The following is a 12719-nucleotide window of genomic DNA, read 5'->3' as shown; positions in this document are numbered from 1 at the left end:
AACAATGACAACAGAAAAAAAGAAAAACATTGGTTGCAGAATTTCCAGTGCAGATTTACGATTTGGTTTAATAGAATTTAAAATAAATGTCTGAGTGTGTGTGATTATGGATCAGTTGTGCACCACAAGTGTGTGTGTGTGTGTATGTGTGTATGTGTATATGTGTGTGCATGTATGTATGTATGTATGTGTGTGCATGTGTGTGCTACAGTGTGTCTTGGATGCTGTAGGTAGCTGACTGTAGCTGACGTGTGGGACCAGAACAACACGCCCCCGGTCCAAGATAGCAGGCAGGTCAGGACCAAGCCACCAGGGCACCCAGAAACCCCAGAACACAGGGAACCCCTGGCCAACACCCCCCCCCCCCCCCCCATGTATCTGTGTGCATGTGTGTGCATGTGTATGCTACGGTGTGTCTTGGATGCTGTAGGTAGCTGACTGTAGCTGACGTGGGGGACCAGATCAACACGCCCCCGGTCCAGGATAGCAGGCAGGTCAGGATCAGGCCACTAGGGAACCCAGAAACCCCAGAACACAGGGAACCCCAGGCCAACATCCCCCCCCCCCATGTATGTGTGTGCATGTGTGTATGTGTATGTGTACTAGTTGTAGCTGACATGGGGGATCAGAACAACACGCCCCCGGTCCAGGATAGCAGGCAGGTCAGGACAAAGCCACCAAGGAAACCAGAAACCCCAGAACACAGGGAACCCCAGGCCAACATCCCCCCCCCCCCATGTATGTGTGTGCATGTGTGTATGTGTACTAGTTGTAGCTGACATGAGGGATCAGAACAACATGCCCCCGGTCCAGGATAGTAGGCAGGTCAGGACCAAGCCACCAGGGAAACCAGAAACCCCAGAACACAGGGAACCCCAGGCCAACACCCCCCCCCCCCCATGTTTGTGTGTGCGCATGTGTGTATGTGTATGCTACGGTGTTTCTTGGATGCTGTGTGTCGCTGACTGTAGCTGACGTGGGGGACCAGAACAACACGCCCCCGGTCCAGGATAGCAGGCAGGTCAGGATCAGGCCACTAGGGAACCCAGAAACCCCAGAACACAGGAAACCCCAGGCCAAGACCCGCAGGAGCAGCAACACACCCAGAGGCAGCTCGCAGAGAGACATGGGAGACAGAGGCCCCCTGGGCCCACCAGGTTCCCCCACGCAGCACGAGCTGAACCAAGGGGCCCGAGAGGCCCATGCCCACCTGCCGAGGTGAGCCCATAGGCACCCGCGTCCAGGACCGCCACCCCCAGAAAAAATAAATAAATGAATCATTTCCTCATCTTCCTCTGCCCATACAGGGGCTGAGCACTCCATCGATGCGGACGCAGTCCAGGGCACCTCAGACCTAGTAAAACTGCCAGCAAGGGATCCACCTCACAATGGCAAGGCCCATGACCAACCCCAGCCCAACCACCACACTGGGAAGCAGTCCACCCATCCCAAGAGCACCAGTCAGGCCCAATGGCTCCTCTTCATCTTCCACCCACCTGCGTTCCTTGATGTTGCTTCCATGAGGGGGCATGCACGTACAGTGTATTTGGCAATGAAGTTGACATTAACTTTGACCTTGTAGTCTCCATGAGCCACGCACCAGGCTGATGAGGGTGCTAATGACATTCTGGCCAAGCCCCCAGGTGATCCCCCAACTGGTTTAATACCTGGCTTTCCTCACCTTCCTTTAGAACGGAAGAAGCCTCTTGGATAAGTGGGGAAACGTCTTCTACACCAGTGAAAGAAGAACTTTTTCCTACACCAGATTTTGTGTGTCAACAGAACAGCATGTCTGCATATTTTGCCAAAGAAAGATTGGACTCTTTGCAACAGCCCCTTCTTGGGCTCAGCGGGGGCATCCCCCTGGCTCATCCGCATTTTCTCTAGACTGTCTTTCGTACTGGAAAAAAACAAAAAACATGACAATGAATGACTCTGTCAGTCATTGAATTCACCCGTTCAGGTGTCTGTTCAACTCTACTGATACCAGAAACTCAAGTACTTACTACTGGCCCCCGTCTGGTTTCACCATCAGATAGAACATTTTTAAAAATGGATGATTGAGAGCTTCCTGAGGTGTGATCCTCTTGTCTGGGTCCAATTCCAGGAGAGCCTTCAGGAGGTCGATGAAGGCAGCTCGATCCTCCAACTCCGCTTTGTTGTCTGTCTCTGAGGGGAACTGAGTTTGCAAAGATTGTGTTTGTCAGCATCCTTCTATCAGCAGGAGAGCAAACTTGTATTAATGCAAATGGACCACTTACTGTCATTAGTTCATCCAGGCAATGGAAAAGCCCTTTCCAGTTTGTAGTCCCTAAAGTGGAAACCTACATGGTCGACAGCAACAAAACACGTTAGATACTTTCTCCTAAAGGTTTGAATCATTTCAAATAGTTCCTGCCTAAATGAACGCATCTGGAAAGGGCGGAACAAGTTCAAATACCTTCAACCTCCATTTCGGTTGTAAGCGTCCGCAGTAATCAAAGTACATCTCGGTGTGTTTCCCGGCGTTGAGTAGGTGGTCAGGTGGCTGGCCAAAGACGTCCACCATGGTCCTGATCTGGAGAGAGAAATTTGTATCAGCCAATGTCCTACTTTACCTCCCTAAATGACTTGGGATATGTTTTCTGCAGTGGGATGTCATGAGATCTTCGCTACCTACCATTTGGAAATTGTTCATTGGAAACGGGGAACAGCCGGTGTACAATTCGAACAGCAGGCAGCCGAGAGACCACATATCTATGGCCTCGGACACAGGGAGTCCCAAAAGGACTTCAGGGGCACTGTTGGTAAAGAACAAGTTGAGGGCATTGTTTATTGTGTTTTGGGTTGTGTATTGCCTGCTACTATTTTTATGTTGGTTTATTGCCTGTTTGCACCGTGAATTTTCATCTGTGCTGTATGTCATGCTCGTACAGTACACTTGACAGTAAAGTCGACTTTGACTTTTCACAAAGTCAGCATGTGTGTGGAACATTAGAACAACTTTTAATGGATTGTGAAGAGCATGAGACAAGAGGGGCCTTGCAGAGGGATCTTACCGTATTCCCGCGGGCTGGATGATCTGACCATGTTTGCGATTAGCCTCGCTCGTGAAGAAGGACAGGCCAAAGTCAATGATCTTGACTTTGAAGGGCGTCTTTTCATGGTCCACTAACATGACGTTGTCCAGTGTTAAGTTAGAATGAATTATTCCCGTTGACTTTAGTGTGTCTAAAGCTGTCAGTAGCTGCAGGAAAAAGGAGGAAACGTATGAGACCAAGGTGAAGGTCGGTATAATTCCTGGACCAGTCAATAGAAAAGCTTGACATTTTTACCTGCTGTGCTATCAGTCGTATCTCATAAAGGTTTAGTGGCTGGAAGTCTCTCTCTACTAACAATTCAAACAGGTTCCTATCCAGCCTCTCAGATGATAGACAGGCATTTTCTCCAACTTCAAACTGCTCAATGTACTTGACCAAATTTGTCTTGTCCTGGTCAAGGACACTCATTGCCTTTGCCATGGTTATCTGGAGAGAGGAGCAAAAAATGACATCGTTGAGAGACGCAGGGTCGTACAACTTAATTGTCTCATCATCATCAAGAAGGCTTGGATTGCTTACCTCTCTTGAAGCCAGCGACTTGTGTCTGAATACCTTTAGTACCACCCTTTCTTCTGGTACCAATGTTACACCTTTATAAAGTTGAGAGTGGATTCCGTCACCCAAGAGGCCCTGAAGAAAGTACCTCCTGGTGGGGCTGTCAACAATGTCGTTTCTTCTCAGATTTTCGAATGGTGGCGTCGGCTCTGTGAGGAAAAGAAAACATGAGTTTGAGGAACAATGTCACAGTTTCCAAACATTTGGTCTTCTGTTTGTAGTGAGGGGCGGGGCCATGAATTGTGTGAAGATGACCGACAGCATCAAAGCTCTCTCAAAGCTTTGATGGGTTGTGACATCACACAACCTCCTCAACTACCCTTCATGTCCCAGGATGACAATCACACGATTTACTTACCATCCATCTCTCCGTTTGTCTCAGGCGGCTTTCCTCCATTGAAAGTCATAACTCTGGCGTATCGTGAGATATTTGGACGCACCAAGTTCCAAATTCTGGATGAAATCCTGAACATCTTTGGTTTAGGTAGTTGTGTTGTTGATGTTGATGTTGTTGTAATCAGCCTTTAATTCTCATCTTAATTCATTACTCTCATATTGACTCAGTCATCCTGATCACTGAACTTTGTCATCTGTGTCACTCATCATCAATGAATCTGCTGACAGAATCAGTGATGTCACAGAGAACTCACACACACACACACACACACAGAAGGTCTTTGTGCAGAAGCTGAGCAGCTTTTAGGGTTAAACCATCAAGGCCAGCTCTGATCAGCGATTGGCAACATGACGACATGACATGACAGCTTTAAAATGTTGCAGATGAACATGCAGCAGTGTGAACCGTTACCTGGGGGCTCAAAACTCCAACTGACGGAGCTGCAAGAGGATCGCCATGGCAATGGCAAAACTGTAATATTAGCAAGTGCAATCATCGAGGCAGTTTACACCGTAAAGTGTGTTACCACTTGACTCCTCTGGAGTCCAGGTCAAATGTCTGCCTGTGTGCCCACAGATGAATTGAACCTCGAGAGATTTTTGTGATCAAAGTCAAAGGTTTTATTCAAATGCTAACATTCATTCATTCAAGATAGCATTCCGCAAGCTAGCTGCTGCTAATATGCTAGCAACATGCTAACATTCTACATGATAGCAATTTACCAGGTACTTGTTTGTGTTAACACCATGTTAGCATCTGAACAGAATGCTAAAACTCCTTCATGAAAGCAAGCGGAAACTAGCAGTTGCAACTCAATGATGTCACAATATTTTGCCTTCAAAATAAAACCTTGACCATAAAGTCAGTAAGAGTCTATCGATGTTTTAAATGTCTACTGAAGAAAAGTCTTGGCAATAATTTTTGGTATTTTTAACTTCAGACTAAACCTGGACAATATGAATGTTCACTTAGAGAAACTCACTTCTGCTTCTATGTTTTTGCCTTCAAAATCAGGGCCTGGCCCATTACTAACCCATTTTCTATTAAACTTGTTAATAGTCTGTGGACCACCGATGAAACAGCGTCATCAGTGGAGCCTGTGGGCGTACTGGTGGGGGTCCACAGAGACCTCGATGGAGGCCTTGATGTGGGCCTTGACCAGCCTCTGTCAGCACTTCATGACTACCTGGGTGAGTGCAAAATGTGTTGTTTATTGCCACATAATAATACAGCAGCAAAATTGAGAGAGTACAGACCATCAAAGGTAAACAGGAAGCCTCCACCTCCCGAGCCGTCATTGTGAACACCCCAGGTACTCAAACATCGGTACAAGTTATCGGTGAAGGCTCTTAGTCATCCAGGTCACGGTAGTCCAAGAGTTCGGCATGGTAACTGGACTTCTTTTGGTGTATCAGGGAAAAGAACCAGGGAGGAACCACAAGCATCTCCCAGCGAGGGACACAACACATCCATACTGGTGTTAAATTCATACTTCACACCAAATTAATATAAAATATTGGTGGTTATGGATGTGAGACTGTTGACATTGCACCAACGGACCACCCAGAATGCTGATGATAGTAGCTTTACAAAACATGCTATGGGCAGAATTAGCTTCAAGTAAATAAAAGTTGTAATTGTACTGGAACTAACATTATGGATTATCATATTTAAGAATTCACCCATTAGCTGTTGAATACAAATAAATGTACTTTCATTTTGAATTGCCAATTTGCATACAATCAGCTGTGACGGTCTCAGAACGCTGCTCTGCTGACTCTCCAGTAGAGTCGTATCAGTGTGACAACAAGCTGCATGACTGTCAGCACTGCTTCCAATGCAGTCACTAATCAATATGAACACAAAACAATGAAAAAGATTCAGCCAGTGTCAAATGGAAACAAAGTGCTGGCTGCTGACTAGTGGCTTCAAATTATCCAAACTACCAGTACCTGAGGATGGAGGAAACATAAAAATACACTGTGTCTTGTTTGGGATTTTTAGAAATGCAAGACATTCCCTTCCCTTCAAAGTGCAAACATGTAAACTGGACATTTGAAGCTTGAGGTGTACCTTCTTAAAGTCCCTTCAAAAGCTTATAGCTTAAGTGCACTGGATGAGAAACAGAAAGGCACTGCCTGACCACTATTAAAGTGCAAACTGCAGAAAAAGTTAACACAAACTAAGTGGAAACAATTGTCTTTGTCATAACTTTGCTCTCCTCTCACATGGGATTGGCAAGATTTTTTTGCAGGAAAAGGAGCCCTGGGTTGAGGCAGCTCATTTTTGCGTTGACTAAATCACCCGCAGATGAAAAAACCCTCTGATGCAACCCTGATCCCTGGGACACAGAGGTATCGCTTTGAGGATTCTCCTTCTCATTCGCCCTCCACCAACCCACAGGATTGTCCTGCAGCCCTTCAGCTCTTGCTGCACGGTAACTTTTGAACTCATCTGCATCCTTTTCTGCTTTGGTTTGCTGGGTCCTCCTCCCTCCTCTGTAGTCCACCTGTTAGAAAATACGTAGACACGTTTATATTTTATTACATTTACTTTTTATCATTGTGAAGTTTTAGCCTGATGTAGAACTGCATGGTAGTGTTGTGACCTTTATACAGACCAAAGACATGAAGTGTGTGCAGGTTATACCAGGCTGTACCTACACTCCTAGATAAGATAAGAAGATAAGAAGCGTTTGGAAAAGGCCTTGGACAGTGAGGAGCCAGCGTCCCTACGCTCCCCCACAACTGTCCTTGACAGAAGGAGGAACAAGGCATGATGGGAAGCTACTGAGAGGAGGAACTTTGCATATATATTTTTGGAAGACACAGACTGTTCAGTGCAGATGTAGAACTTTGCTTGGACTCCTTGCTGCAAGTAAAACTTTAATTAAGATCTCTGTCTCTGAGAATTTGATCTTGTGTGTTGGGAAATTTTGTGGTACGAACTAACAGCAAAAATACAGTCTTTATCTTACAGAAATAATTTCCTGACAATTCCAAGGCACTGAATTCTTTGGACTTCTTGGGTGAAGGGGGTTCCATGTCTGCCTCTGCTTCATCATCAGCATCTTCCTGTGTATGAGAGAAGAGAGAGAGAATGTGTGTTGTATACAGGAGTGTGTGAGTGTAATTGTGTGTGGCATGGCTCAGGGGTAGAGTGGCCGTCTAGCAACCAGACGGTCACTGGTTCGATCCTCGACCCCGGTGACCATTTCCAAGTGTCCTTGAGCAAGATACTGAACCCACAATTTCTCCTGATGAGTAGGTTGGTGCCTTGCATGGCAGCCTCCACCATCAGTGTGTGAGAGTGTGTGTGAACGGGTGAATGAGATGACACTGTAAAGCACTTTGAGTGCCGCTAAGGTAGAAAAGCGCTCTATAAAATTGAGTCCATTTACCTTTTCTGGTATAACCACTAACCTTATCAGGACCCCTAGTCCTCATGACCAAAGAGCGGTCCTGATGCAGCAGAACTTAATTTACACCTGGTCAAAGTTAGAGTGAAGGTGGAACCTGCAGTTAGTTTGAGGTTGAGGTTAGGCATCAACTGGTGAGGGTTAGGACTGAGATTAGTTGGCTCACTCCTAGTCAGACAGGAACGGGGTCTTTAAAGCGTGGACCCACTGCTGATACTACATGCAGCATGTCCTTCTGGAAAACATTAAAAACCTTGCAACTTTTCAAAGAAGCTGCCACAAAATCCGCCATTTTAGGCCGCAACAATCATAAAACAGTGCCACGAAACCCCGGAGAGACTGATTTTAGCTAGGAGTTCTTCCCTGTGACTGGATGTGTAACCTAACCAGCTTGGACTCTGTCACCCCGAAGCTCCCCAGGACCCCGTCACCGCCGCTATCTAGTTCAACTTCCCACACTGAGACTTTGAACAGTCATGGTTGCTGGTGCCAGACAGAATCTGCAGCTCTGCTGAGATGTTGTCACTCGATAGAGTCAGAAAAAGAAGGTCACTGAAAAGCAAAGAGCTGATGTTAGTCGTCTTCATGTTGAGGGAGGGGCTTCAGGTCAGCAGTTTAGATGATGGAAATAACCTGGGCTTTCATGTCGAGGCCAAAAGAACTGCAGATACCGCAGGGACTTGAACCCCGTCCCAGTAAACCAGGAGTACCTTTACCAGTATCTTTTACTTTTTAACAAAACATGGAAGCAAAACCTGCATTATCAACAGCATCCGAGTGGCACCGTTTAATATCAGGCACTCGACCTTCTACGTGTTTTTGAGCAAATCCTGATGATGGATCTTGATGCAGTGAGAGCAGATGTGAGTCAGAGATGTTGATGAAGCAGTGAATTCATGGTGTTCTAAATGCTGTTGATACCACAGGAAAAGAAACCAGTGAGACGCCACCATTGGAGGTGTCAGAAGAGGTGCACCTGATCTAAGTAAGCTTTGATAACTCAAATTTACACATTAGTAATCTGGTGTTAAGTGGGATCAACACATGGAGTGGGATTAATACCACAGTTAACAAGAGCTGAACTTCTGCTGAAACAAGAAGGAGGCTTCAGCTGCGCCTAACCTTCCTCAACTGGACAACAGACGTTCCATTCAAATCTGGTTCCTGAATCTATCAGGGGAGGGGCCTCACATTCATCTACAACTGAGGATGAAGAGGAGGGCCCAAACACTTATCGACAGGTGAGCCTGAAGGGAGGGGCCCCACACTCATCTACAGCTGAGGTTGAAGGGGGGGAGCTTCACACGCAACTACAGCTGAGGTTGAAGGGGAAGAGCTTCACACTCATCTGTCAGTGAGGCTGTGGGGGAGGAGCTTCACACTCATCTGTCGGTGAGGCAGTGGGGGAGGAGCTTCACACTCATCTACAGGTGAGGCTGAAGGGGAGGGGTGTAACACTCTTCTACAGATAAGGCTGAAGGGGAGTGGTCTCACACTCCTCTACAGCTCAGGCTGAAGGGGAGGAGCCTAGCCCTCATCTACACACTACAGAAAATGTATCAACACACAAGAAAGAACAAAGGGTAGTAGAGATGTAAAGGGAGGGGAGGAGACACACAGTCTTCAGGTGAGGCTGTGGGTGATTGGCCCCACACTCATCTACAGGTGAGGCTGAAGGGGAGGAGCTTCACACTCATCTACAGGTGAGGCTGAAGGTGAGGGGCCTCACACTCATCTACCCTTAAGGTTGAAGGGGAGGAGCTTCACACTCATCTACAGCGAAGACTAAAGGGGAGGGGCCAAACACTTATCTACAGGTGAGGCAGGAAGGGAGGGGCCCAACACTGATCTACAGCTGAGGCTGAAGGGGGGGAGCTTCACACGCAACTACAGCTGAGGTTGAAGGGGAAGAGCTTCACACTCATCTGTCAGTGAGGCTGTGGGGGAGGAGCTTCACACTCATCTGTCGGTGAGGCAGTGGGGGAGGAGCTTCACACTCATCTACAGGTGAGGCTGAAGGGGAGGGGTGTAACACTCTTCTACAGATAAGGCTGAAGGGGAGTGGTCTCACACTCCTCTACAGCTCAGGCTGAAGGGGAGGAGCCTAGCCCTCATCTACACACTACAGAAAATGTATCAACACACAAGAAAGAACAAAGGGTAGTAGAGATGTCAAGGGAGGGGAGGAGACACACACTCTTCAGGTGAGGCTGTGGGTGATTGGCCCCACACTCATTTACAGGTGAGGCTGAAGGGGAGGAGCTTCACACTCATCTACAGGTGAGGCTGAAGGGGAGGAGCTTCACACTCATCTACAGGTGAGGCTGAAGGTGAGGGGCCTCACACTCATCTACCCTTAATGTTGAAGGGGAGGAGCTTCACACTCATCTACAGCTAAGACTAAAGGGGAGGGGCCAAACACTTATCTACAGTTGAGGCTGAAGGGAGGGGCCCAACACTGATCTACAGCTGAGGTTGAAGAGGGGAGCTTCACACGCAACTACAGCTGAGGTTGAAGGGGAAGAGCTTCACACTCATCTGTCGGTGAGGCTGTGGGGGAGGAGCTTCACACTCATCTGTCGGTGAGGCTGTGGGGGAGGAGCTTCACACTCATCTACAGGTGAGGCTGAAGGGGAGGGGTGTAACACTCTTCTACAGATTAGGCTGAAGGGGAGTGGTCTCACACTCATCGACAGCTCAGGCTGAAGGGGAGGAGCTTCACACTCTTCTACAGGTGAGGCTGTCGGGGAGGGGTCTCACACTCATTTACAGCTGAGGTTGAAGGGGAGGAGCTTCACACTCATCTACAAGTGAGGCTGGAGGAAAGGAGCTTCACACTCATCTACAGGTGAGGTTGAAGGGGAGGAGCTTCACACTCATCTACAGGTGAGGCTGAAGGTGAGGGTCCCCATACTCATCTACAGGTTAAGCCAAAGGGGAGGAGATTCACACTCATCTACAGGTGAGGCTGTAGGGGAGGAGCCTAACACTCATCCACAGCTAAGGCTTAAGCTGAGGAGCCTCACACTCATCTGCAGGTGAGGCTGAAGGGGTTGGAGCTTAACACTCATCTACAGGTGAGGCTGAAGGGGAGGGGCCTAACACTCATCTACAGGTGAGGCTGAAGAGGAGGAGCTTCACACTCATCTACAGGTGAGGCTGGAGGGGAGGGGTGTAACACTCATCAACAGGTGAGGCTGAAGGGGAGGGGCCTAACACTCATCTACAGGTGAGGCTGAAGAGGAGGAGCTTCACACTCATCTACAGGTGAGGCTGAAGAGGAGGGGCTTCACACTCATCTACAGGTGAGGCTGGAGGGGAGGGGTGTAACATTCATCAACAGGTGAGGCTGAAGGGGAGGGGCCTAACACTCATCTACAGGTGAGGCTGAAGGGGAGGAGCTTCACACTCATCTACAGGTGAGGCTGAAGGGGAGGGCCTCACACTCATCTACAGGTGAGGCTGAAGGGGAGGGGCCTCACACTCAGCTACAGGTGAGGCTGAAGGGGAGGGATCCTCACACTCATCTACACTGAGGCTGAAGGGGAGGGGCCCCACACTCAGCTACACACAACAGAAAATGTATCAACACAAAAGAAAGAACAAAGGGTAACAAAGATGTAGAGGAAAGGGAGGAGACTCACATCTCTCGCATGTAGACTGTAGCAGACCTCTCTTCCTCTTGTTGATCCAGGATGGTCTGGATCTCCAGCAGGCAGGACTCAAAGTCCAACAAGGAGTCCTGGAGGTCATGCAGGGAGTCCTGGTACTCCTGCAGGGTTTCCTTGAACTCCTGCTGTATGTGGACCTGGACTTCCAGCAGGGCAGTCTGGAGCTCTTCCAGGGAGGTTTGGAACTCCTCCAAGGAGGCCTGGAACTCTTCCAGGGTTGCTTGGAACTCTGGCAGGTAGACCTGGAACTGCTGCTGCCGGGAGGCCTGCTCCAAGGTGACCTGGAACTCATGCAGAGAGGCCACGAACTGCTCCTGCAGGCTGACCTGGAGCTCCTGCAGGGCGTCCTCCATCTGCTGCTGCAGGTTCACCTGGAGGTGGTGCAGGTAGTCCTGGTTGTCCTGCCACATCATCCTTTGAGAAGCACAGAGACGAGTGAAGATCCACCTCAGGGTTAAACATCACACACCAGCAGCAAATCCAAAAGCTGATTATTTTCAGGATTTGAGTCGATAAATCTGTCTTCCACTTCCAGACCAGTGGAGCTTATCTCCTCCCACTACCCTCCCTCCCCCTCTCTGTGGTGGAGGGATAGTTTGAAGTACTTGATTTCCTGTCAACCTATGGAGTTGGGTAGAGAAAGGCGCCATGACCATATATGGGCAGCAGGCCTACCTTCCTGCTGACTGGACCAACCGCAGCTGGAATGTGGAGAGACGCATGCATGTTGCACTGTTTGAAATCACCGTTGACTCTTTTTATGTACTATTCTATTGTTTGCTCGTTTTTACATTCAATTGTAGAATTTGACCATTTCAACACATTTAGCTGATCAGTGTAAATAAAACGTGATCCTTCACCTTCTCCTCTCTGAGCCTTTAGCTTCTGTTTAACATGAACGTCATGAACTGATAATATCGCTGTTTGTCCATCTCCTCCAGAGTACTGAAGGTGTCAACGTTCCCTGAACACATCTGAACGATTTAGGTCCACAATTTTAAGACTAACAGTGTCAAAGAGCTGTGGGGTTTAACTCGGGCTTGTTCTCCTCAGTCCAACTCTGGTCATTTAAGAAAAAAAACACTTCCAAACGACCAACATCCGGGCTCCCGGCCGCTGCGAAGCCACCGAGCAAATTGGCCGCGTTGACGTCTCCTCCGAAGCAGAGGTTCCCTACCTGCACGCCTGGTTTCCTCCCTCGGGACGAAGCTTCGGCGTCTGGTTCCGGTCAGGGATGCGTGTCTCCGAGCCGCAGGGACACTCGGTTCAGTCTCTATCAGCGTTGACTCGGCGACAAAACCGCTGCCAACGTGAAGAGCGCAGTGTTTGTGGCCGTAATGATGTCCCTTATTCATAGTACGATCACAATGACGTGCCGGCGTGGTTTGAACCAGCAGCCCATAGCAACCAGAAGTGTTTACCATAGCAACAGGGGTGCAGTCATCTCAGACATGACAGAAAGATCGATAGAAAGACCGATCGATCGATAGATAGATAGATAGATAGATTGACAGAGATAGATTGATGGATAGATAGATAGACGGAGGGATGGATAGATAGACTGATGGATTGATAGATAGATAGATTGATGGATTGAT

The 12719-nt window shown here is 48.2% G+C and overlaps 2 protein-coding genes across 6 annotated transcripts; both read right to left on the bottom strand.

The window, feature by feature from the left end:
- Positions 1 to 1020: 1020 nt before the first annotated feature.
- On the bottom strand, positions 1021 to 4163 carry LOC147252626 (homeodomain-interacting protein kinase 2-like). 2 transcript variants are annotated; one of them, XM_086219406.1, is made up of 9 exons: positions 3994 to 4163; positions 3600 to 3784; positions 3315 to 3506; positions 3039 to 3226; positions 2660 to 2780; positions 2441 to 2557; positions 2262 to 2324; positions 2007 to 2179; positions 1021 to 1900 (listed from the first exon to the last, which is right to left on the bottom strand). In XM_086219406.1, exons 1-9 carry the CDS (start codon positions 4106 to 4108, stop codon positions 1678 to 1680), a joined length of 1377 nt encoding a protein of 458 aa, XP_086075532.1. In that variant the 5' UTR covers positions 4109 to 4163; the 3' UTR covers positions 1021 to 1677. The 2 variants fall into 2 exon arrangements, with proteins under 2 accessions (XP_086075532.1, XP_086075531.1); XM_086219405.1 differs by having other exon boundaries at positions 3315 to 3784.
- Positions 4164 to 5376: 1213 nt separating this feature from the next.
- Positions 5377 to 12488, bottom strand: LOC147252625 (uncharacterized). 4 transcript variants are annotated; one of them, XR_015118633.1, is made up of 5 exons: positions 12299 to 12488; positions 11095 to 11535; positions 7838 to 8002; positions 7010 to 7106; positions 5377 to 6541 (listed from the first exon to the last, which is right to left on the bottom strand). XR_015118633.1 is itself a non-coding variant. In XM_086219402.1 (4 exons), exons 2-4 carry the CDS (start codon positions 11532 to 11534, stop codon positions 6257 to 6259), a joined length of 822 nt encoding a protein of 273 aa, XP_086075528.1. In that variant the 5' UTR covers position 11535; positions 12299 to 12488; the 3' UTR covers positions 5377 to 6256. The 4 variants fall into 4 exon arrangements, 3 of the variants coding, with proteins under 3 accessions (XP_086075528.1, XP_086075530.1, XP_086075529.1); XM_086219402.1 differs by lacking the exon at positions 7838 to 8002; XM_086219404.1 differs by lacking the exon at positions 7838 to 8002 and having other exon boundaries at positions 7027 to 7106.
- Between the last annotated feature and the right edge of the window lie 231 nt (positions 12489 to 12719).

This window comes from Aulostomus chinensis, chromosome 12 (assembly GCF_037954235.1).
Source record: "Aulostomus chinensis isolate RoL2024-O1b breed Wild chromosome 12, RoL_Achi_v1.0, whole genome shotgun sequence".
Lineage (NCBI taxonomy): Eukaryota > Metazoa > Chordata > Actinopteri > Syngnathiformes > Aulostomidae > Aulostomus > Aulostomus chinensis.
Note: the sequence above shows the minus strand (reverse complement) of the source record. Positions and strands in the feature narration are given on the sequence as shown.